Source organism: Sitophilus oryzae, unplaced genomic scaffold (genome assembly GCF_002938485.1).
Source record: "Sitophilus oryzae breed Bouriz unplaced genomic scaffold, Soryzae_2.0 scaffold_1674_pilon_pilon, whole genome shotgun sequence".
Classification (NCBI taxonomy): domain Eukaryota; kingdom Metazoa; phylum Arthropoda; class Insecta; order Coleoptera; family Curculionidae; genus Sitophilus; species Sitophilus oryzae.
The window spans coordinates 13,789-22,895 of record NW_022146362.1 but is presented as its reverse complement, the minus strand read 5'-3'; the positions used below and the strand labels follow the sequence as shown (position 1 = coordinate 22,895).

The 9,107-nt window shown below is 32.1% G+C and overlaps 2 protein-coding genes across 2 annotated transcripts in view; one reads left to right on the top strand and one right to left on the bottom strand.

Moving 5' to 3' along the window:
* Positions 1-881: 881 nt before the first annotated feature.
* LOC115880967 (larval cuticle protein A3A-like) lies at positions 882-6,137 on the bottom strand. The gene is made up of 3 exons (XM_030898313.1): positions 6,032-6,137; positions 3,327-3,600; positions 882-1,310 (listed from the first exon to the last, which is right to left on the bottom strand). Exons 1-3 carry the CDS (start codon positions 6,041-6,043, stop codon positions 973-975), a joined length of 624 nt encoding a protein of 207 aa, XP_030754173.1. The 5' UTR covers positions 6,044-6,137; the 3' UTR covers positions 882-972.
* A 2,666-nt stretch (positions 6,138-8,803) lies between these two features.
* LOC115880966 (DNA-directed RNA polymerase, mitochondrial-like) overlaps positions 8,804-9,107 on the top strand; it is a 6,105-nt gene continuing 5,801 nt past the window's right edge. Inside the window, exon 1 of the mRNA XM_030898312.1 lies at positions 8,804-8,827. Within this exon, the coding sequence (XP_030754172.1) occupies positions 8,804-8,827 (24 nt within the window). The remainder of the gene's footprint in view (positions 8,828-9,107) is intronic.

The following is a 9,107-nucleotide window of genomic DNA, read 5'->3' as shown; positions in this document are numbered from 1 at the left end:
TTTTGCCACGCCCACTCGGTGCCCACTGGGCGAGTATATAAACGCTCAACTTGTAGATTGTACTTTAGTTTATAATCATCTGCTGATGATGCTAACATGGTTAGCGAAACGCGCGTCCAGTGTAAAAGTAAAAGTGTTTTGGTGTATTGTGGTGATTTAGTGTTTTTATTTTGCTATTAAAAACTTTGATACCCTTGGAGAAATGAAGCCTTAATTTTTTTACTGCAATTTCACAAAATTGAAAATATTTCAAAAACGGTAAGGTTTAAGTGAGATAAACCTTAATCAAATTTACCTTAATCGTAGAATCTAAAAATAGAATAATATACAGGGTGTTTCATTTAAAAAAATGTAACTGTAATATTTTTTACTTATTTGGGACACTATCTATCTTGTAAAATTATTTTTAAATTGTAGCTCTAATAGTCCTTCAACGAACTCAAAACTTACAATTTGTAAAAATCTAATCGTTTAGCTAAAATACTCCGAGTCGTCTGTGGTGAACAACCCTGTATATGAGAAATGTCATCGATCGTTATTTCTCAGCCAACTGGATGCCGTTCGATCATACAGTATTATTGTTAACAAATATACAGAGTTTTCCAGGCATTAAAAGATTTTACAGAACTACAATATCTAGATCGGAGATTTTTTGCACACCATTGTGCATACTTTCTTAGTTTAAACCAGGGTTGGAAAAAATCATGATTTAAAAAAAAAAATCAGATTTTTTCCTGTAGATACACAGATATACAGCAATTTTATTATTCCGTATGCCGAATGAAAATGAATGAATGATGATAAATTAAAAGTAAAAAACACTAACATCGTATCATGTATAAAATTGATTTACACATATTTTAAATAAGACACAGTTGTTTTCATCGACTTTTATTCAGTCATATAAAAAATAAATAACAACTATTTAATAATAATTTACAGAATCACAATAACAGTCAGTTAAAACTCTCTTCAGTGGTGGTAAGCGATAGCTGGTGCGGCGTAAGATACTTTAGTAATTGCGGGAGCCGCAGCATAAGCAGCTGGTTGGGCATAAGCGGCCGGGTGGGCATAAGCGGCCGGGTGGGCATAAGCGGCCGGGTGGGCATAAGCGGCCGGGTGGGCATAAGCTGCCGGCTGGGCATAAGCGGCTGGGTGGGCATAAGCAGCCGGTGCAGCGTAAGCTACCGGAGCAGCTACTTTGGCCACAGCTGGAGCAGCGATAGCTTTTACGGCAAGCGGTTCTTTGTGTACGACAGCGTTGAAACCATTTACTGGATCGGCAGTGTATTCCACGGTCCTTTTGGTGCCTTAAAAAAGAGAAAGATTTTAGACAGTTATAATTTAAATAAGAAATCAGATGCCATTGATTGTTTTTAGTCTAAGAACCAGTGGCAGGCGACCTATATGTAATTTATAAAACCTGAAATGCTGTCCAGTGAGTCTGTCAAACCTGTCAGCCATGAGATGGAGTCTCGCTAAGCCCAGCGAGGTGGACCCTAGCGTTAGAGCGTTTGCACACACACCGGCAAAGCCGGAGCCGTTGCCGGAGCCATCCCCGGCGTCGGCACCGTGTCGGTGATGTCTTTCACACGTTCCGGCAATTATCGGCACCGGTACAGTTTATCAGTAGATATTTTTTTACCGCAAAAGAAAGATGTTTGTTACTACATCAAATAGAAGATATATCTTTGGTTTATTGTACCTTAGGAGGAAATATCAAAAAAGAAAGAATCCCAGACGATTTTGGATACATATCCCTTGTTGACTGTTAGGTACAGCTGGTTCCAAAAAAAATGAATACGACTCTTTACACATTTTTTTAGAATATTTGGGCAGTGTATATTTATGTGTCAAGTATTTTGACATGTTAAGGTTATTGTGACATTGTATAAAACAACTTTGCTTTTGACAAAGTCGCAAATAATTTTTTCAGAACGTCAGTATGACATGAGTAGAGAAATCGGGGACTGGTTATCATAGAATATACTGCCCGAAATAATAAAAATATGTTTTAAAGCGTATTCAATTTTATTGGAACCAGCTGTACATAGAAGGCAATTTTTATACTCTTTTTGAAAAATTTACCAAGGACAACAATCAATTTTTTAACTATTTTCGTATGAGTATATCATTTATGTTTTTTTTTATTTTTTTTTATTATAGTACGGTAGATTTATACTGGTACGGACGAAAAGTTATAACTCTTCAAAACAGTTAAACCTTTGAATAAGAAGACTAAGGAAGGAGCATATCAAAAGGTACTTAGGTACACCGCGATGGGCCTCAAATATGGCCGACTTAAATTCCGGTTTATCAGTGTCGTTCTAATTTTATTTAAAAAATGTAAAACTATGATGTAGACGTGGTGTAGACTCAATAATTTGTTGTTTTATTTTACGTTGTGAATAAATGTTGGTAATTATTAAAATTGTTATAAAAATATATAATTCTAATAATAATAGATAAGTTATAAGTATTTATTAACACAAACATCCCATACGCTACTGAAGCAGGTAAGTCAAATTAACGTATCTAAATTCTTTGACAAGTAATAAATAAATAAAATGCAAGAAAAATATATAATTTAGTTAATTTAAGTGAATTTCATAAATGATCGGTTTACTACACGTATGTATATTATATAGTCACTTACTAGCGAAAAGTTGTTCCATTATTTCACTCGATTTTTGCCGAGATCTACTGCACGCTACACAACCAACTATTTTAGAGTCTTTTTCAATAAATCGCGATAGTGTCACTGTTAATTTAAGTTCTGCCACAATTTCCATCTAGATTTACTACCTTTATACAACTATCAGTAGTAGAATAAATAATAAATAACATAAAATAAGCTCCGTAAAGACTGACAAATCCACAAAATTTCAAATCAAATTCAAATGTGTCAAATGAATCGTCAAACAGAACCGTCAAGGATCCCCAGCCTAGAGTGCTTTTTCCGCCCACCATGCATGAATACATGGATATCATTATGCTCCTTCCTTAGTCTTCTTATTCAAAGGTTGAAACAAATGTTGGTGGCGCCCTCTATAAACAGGAGTCATATTGACACCAAAATCATATTTCTCATGTCAAAAAACTCCCACACACCAATTTTCATCCAAATATCGATATTAGTTCAGAAATTATTTGGAAAAAATCGGAATAAAACTGAAAGTTCCACACCCTGTATCTCCGAAACTATAAGCATTTCAGGACATATATTTATACGAACTTTTTTACTTATTTTTATCTGCAGAATATGCTGCCGAAGTTTCCGGAATACAGTCCCGACCACCCTGTATATCTTGATTTCTTATACATACCATCGGGATCGACTACTGAATAGCTTCCTTGCACAACATCTCCGTTTCTAGTTTCGCTCTGAGTTTTGCTGTCTCCGGTGAGCCCATCCTGGACGTCGTATCCGTAACTGTATTGGGGATTGGGGTCGTAGTCCTCACCTGGAGCGGCTACCACTGCTTTAGCTACAGGGGCGGCATAAGCTAAGGGAGCTGGGCCGGCAGCGTACGCTACTGGAGCGGGCCCGGGAACGAATCCGGCATTGGCGTACGAGCAAACAGCCACAAAAACGATAAACTGAAAAAAAAATAACAAAGATTATTAATAATAAGATTAAAGTAATAATTTTGATGCATAGAAGACGTGTATTAAGTTTCATAAAGATATATATAATAAAATCAGAGTTATTGTGAAAAAAAAATTTAGAAAAATTTACCACCGGTAAATAATTACATTCAATTCCTGTATCTCAGAAATTAAGATGTTTTTAGGAAATACATTCATATGAAGTTTTTCTCTTAGCATAGGACCAAGAATCATCCCCTTAAATATTAGCAAGTCATTAAGGAACACCCTGTAAAATTGCGCTTTCTTTTTATAGTTTCCATAGGCATTTACATGTTTTGTCATCATATATATTGATATTTTTTCGATTAATTACTCGGCAATAAAGCTAATACACTATACGATTTGTTTTTCTTGTATTCTGTGGTAATTATGGGGAGAAAAATTTAAATTTTATGAAAATCTCTAATAACATATCCAATGAATTTGTATATGTGTATATTTTTTTTATTTCAAAAAACACGAGGTTTAGTCGTGACTGACTAAGTTAAGAAAAAACTATTAAATTTAGTGAGGTTAATATAGGTTTACATAAGCTAATAAATACTATACCGGGTGTTGCATCGTCGGACGGGACATAGAAAATCCCATGTAAATTTTAATGGGGTCAATTATTGGCTTTCCTAATTATTTTAGAGAATAATTCTATTTAGGTTTATTGAAGAGCACTAAAACCCACATTCAAAAGAATAACTTTAGATATTTTTGATTAGCTCGTTTACGAGTTATCGCCGATTTCTTTTTAAATATTTCTCCTTTCTTATGGCCCTATGTTTACTTATGAGCACCAGTCCAAGGTAAAAAGATAACTGTCAAATGAAGTTTACCATTTCAGAAATTTACCTATTTAGTGCTTTATTATTATTGAAAACTCATTCCTACATCGGAAATCTTAAAGATGTATTTATAAATACAAATTAATATGAATTAAGTAAAATAAAGTAATCAATTACAAGGTTAATTTTAGTATTATTACAATATTCAATAACTTATTAATTTAGGTACTATTAAATGACAACTATAATTAATTAATTTACCTTAATCCAATTCTAATAGTACTCATTCAAAAGTTTCTATAAAAAGGGGTACGGGAATGCATAGTTTTCAAATTCAAGTTACAGAATGTTAGAACTTTTAAAAAATATGTCTTTTGTAATTATCTTAAATGCCATTACCTTTTTGGTAAATTTGCTGTAGGTAGCACTGTGTACGTCAGAGTTATAAAAAACAAAAATAATAAAAAAAATAAAAAAAGTTTAACATAAAAAAAATAAGAAAAAAAAAATTTAACAAAATATAATAATAAACTGAATTAAATATATTATTTATTAATTTTATTTTTATTTTATATAATATAACTTAACTATACTTGTAAACTTGTTTATTTTCGATTTTTCGAAAAAAAATCATTCTTCGTATCTATTTTTCCTTGTTATTTAAGTATGATTGAAGTTGCGAAATATAAATTTTAATATACAGGGAGCTTAAAAAATGTAAAATTGTTAATTAAGTTGTTAAAGAATTTAAAATTCTCGATCAGACTTTTTTGAAACATTAAAGTGAAAGAGGCATTGAAAAACAATTTGAAATGCCAAATAATTGTAATTAATTAAATTAAATGTACCTTCCTGTATTAAGTTTAATTAATAATTAAGTAAACATTTAATTAAAAAATCCCCTTTAATAAGTGTATTTTTAATATCAAATATCTTAGTTACTAAAACTCGCATAAAAAAATTATTTGCCATTTCAAATTGTTTTTCAATGCTCTTTCACTTTAATGTTTCAAACGAGAATTTTAAATTTTCATATCTCCAATTTTACATTTTTTAAGCACCCTGTATATTAAAATTTATATTTCGCAACTTCAATCATATTTAAATAAAAAGAAAAAAAATTACGAAGAATGACTTTTTTCGAAAAATCGAAAATAAACAAGTTTACAAGTATAGTTGAGACTTTCAGACAATCCGTGGACACACTGTATTTTTGATTAAGATATGTGCGTTATTGGCATTATTAGATGGCCTTCACAATTTTTCTAACAAGAGGAAAAAAAGTCAGTGGCGTACATGTTTTTTGAGACAAATATTCCAGTGAAAACCCATATAACATTAAAATATGTAACACTTATAGTAACTTTTACCCTCAAAATTTCATTCGAATCGCGAAAAGCATTTAAAAGAAAATGATAATAAATCGAAAAAAAAAATGAAATTTTTACCCCCCTGTAGCTACGAAACAAAGTAGAATCGGGCCTATGTTAATATGAAAAATAAATCTTATTTTTTCTTTCTTAAGTAACGAGGAATCTTCCCACAAGAGATGGCACACTAAACGTGATCACGTCTCTAAAAAACTAATACACAATGATTAAACTTACTTTAAAAGCCATGTCTGTTTTAATGCTGAGTCTTATGATAACACTGTAGAAGACAAACTGATGTTGTGGTGATCCTGACCGCGTTTTAATTCTTTATATACGAAAAAAAGTGGAGCGTGTATGAAGTTGCGAATCTGGACCGGCTCGACCGGACCAGAAGCCTTTTAATGGGTGGGCTATCAAAATTACTCTTTACGAATCCCGCGTTACGCCAAAACGATTACGCAACTCATAATAAAGGTGCGGATCTCAAATGGTCGATATTTTAATATGTTAATATATTCATGGCGAGCAGCTTTAATTGTAACAGCCAGTGTGCCATATATTAAATATATTTCGGTTTCTAATATGAATCAGCGACGTGATGACGGGTCTTCAGGCTGATAATTATCGGATTATAGCCACAGAAACAGATTTTGGCCCTATTTAAGAAAAAAACTTCTTCTTGCACAGAATCCCGCTGCAGAATTATTACGCTCATCGTATTATTAATTAAACCCTAACAATGGAGTGCCCAGAGACTTTTACCTGGGAATTCAATTACTGTGAATGTATTAATGTGGAACCTTCTGTATTGTGTTTTATAGATAAAATACTAAAATGTTTATCCATTTTTTTCCGTTGCTTTTAATTTTTTATTTTAGTAATTTTAGTAAATTTTTAATTATTTCCTTCTTAAATTTTTGATGGGTAAACTTTGTAATATATCTTATTAACAATACAATGCAAAAAGTTTTATAAAAATTCGTTCACTGTAAATGAATTACGAGGTTTGTATCCGAGGGGCTTAAATGACTCCACTAAATTTTTACTTATATTTCTGAATAGGAGAATAACACTTTTAACTTTTAACAGGGTGCCTATCAAAAAGTTGCCGCAACTGTCATAATAATAACTGATTTTGGAGACGACCTTTGAATAAGAAGACTAAAGAAGGAGCATAATGCTATCCATGTATTCATGCATGGTGGGCGGAAAAGGCACCATAAAAGCTCTCTAGGGTGGGGATCCTTGACAGTTCTGTTTGACGATTCATTTGACACATTTGAATTTGATTTGAAATTTTGTGGATTTGTCGGTCTTTACGGAGCTGATTTTATGTTATTTATTATTTATTCTACTACTGATAGTTGTATAAAGGTAGTAAATCTAGATGAAATTGTGGCAGAACTTAAATTAACAGTGACACTATCGCGATTTATCGAAAAAAAAGACTCTAAAATAATAGTTGGTTGTGTAGCGAGCATTAGATCTCGCTTAAAAATTGAGTGAAATAATGGAACAACTATTAGTGACTATATAATATACATACGTAGTAAACCGATCATTTATGAAATTCATAGAATTAACTAAATTATATATTTTCTTGCATTTAGCTTTTATTTATTACTTGTCAAGATTAGATGTCAAAAGAATTTAGATACGTTAATTTGACTTACCTGCTTCCAGTAGCGTATTGGATGTTTGTGTTAATAAATACTTATTATAACTTATCTAATACATTAAATTATATATTTTATAACAATTTTAAGCCTTCACCAACATTTATTCTAACGTAAATAAAACAACAAATTATTGAGTCTACCCCACGTCTACCCTACATCATAGTTTTACATTTTTTAAATAAAATTAGAACGACACTGATAAACCGGAATTTAAGTCGGCCATATTTGAGGCCCATCGCGGTGTACCTAAGATTTTTGATATGCTCCTTCCTTAGTCTTCTTATTCAAAGGAGACGACATTACGCTCATAAATGTTTTTGATCATTTATATATCAAATTAAAGCTATTTTTATTCTGTGCCTGATATTATAAGGACGCCTAAATTAATAATAATTTTAAATTGTGCACATTGCCCAAAAGAACCAATGAAATTTGTACAAAATTCAAACAGCTGTCAATTTTAAATTTAGTACAGCTCTGATTGGTTTTTGAAATGTCAAACTGTGTCGCCAGCGACACAACGTCGCATCGTTCTGAGAACGGGGCTTGAAATAGATAGCCAAATGTCTTTTCTTTATGTCACAGGGGCTGTGATAATCACTAAATTTTTGATTTTTAGGCTGTACAATTTTTTTTGACAGGCAGTTTTTTTCGTCCAAAAATTGTAAATATTTTTTTCTTAAAAATGCTTCCAGGGAAATACCGCGACAAAATATCGCGATTTTGTCCTCCAAGTCATCAATAATGAAGCTAGAATACAAGTTATGCTGTTATTGGTTGTAATTTAAAATGTTTATTCAGTAAAAATAAATAATGAAACCATTGAAAAATAACTTAAAAGCTAAAATAAATAAATTCAGTCTAAAAATATATAAAAAATAATAATTACTCGATATTTTAAACAAAGAAAATTACCTCTTGATTTAGTTTCCTAAATAGAAAATGCCATTGACAATTAATTACTGGGGCCTGATAATTGATAATTAGTAAATATCTGCTTTCATTTATACTGTTTATAGTTGGCGTATACGTATGGTTTGCATACTCCACCTACAAACTGTTTATAACTACTGAACACATATCGGCCTTGTTTGCTAGTTGAATAAAAAATTACTTATTAAGATTCGGAGGCCCCCTAAAAGACGGGGCCCGGGGCGGACCGCCCCTTCCGCCCCCCCCCCCTTAATCCGCCACTGAATAACTGACAATGGTTTCCGTTTAAATTCTACGGAGTGGCATTTTACAAAAAAAAATATTTTTTAATTTTTTTAGATTTCTGTTTCAGTGACGAAATGTCTATATAGGTACCCAAGATTTTTTTAAAGAAATGAACCCGCCACAACCACAAAAGGTATAGGTAGACATATTATTTATGGCGAATATTTTGCGACCCCCCTCTGTAACTACATTAATTTAAAAAGTAATTTATCATCGAGAAACTAATAATTTTAGTTAAATTCCTGATCGACCTGCAAAAAGTTCGCGTGCGCTCCGATTCATTCATTGCTCCATTATATCTTTTGCGTCTGTGTTGAAAATGCCGAGCAGACCGTCCTCAATAATAAATTTCCTTTATTTCCCGCTAGTGAATTTAGTTTACTAGAAGAAAATCAATCAACTACCAGCCAACG

Excerpts from the sequence above, each read along its gene's own strand:
- LOC115880967 (XM_030898313.1), bottom strand. Across the intron at positions 1,311-3,326 it reads TTCAGTAGTCGATCCCGATG|GCACCAAAAGGACCGTGGAA; the intron begins GTATGTATAAGA and ends CTCTTTTTTAAG.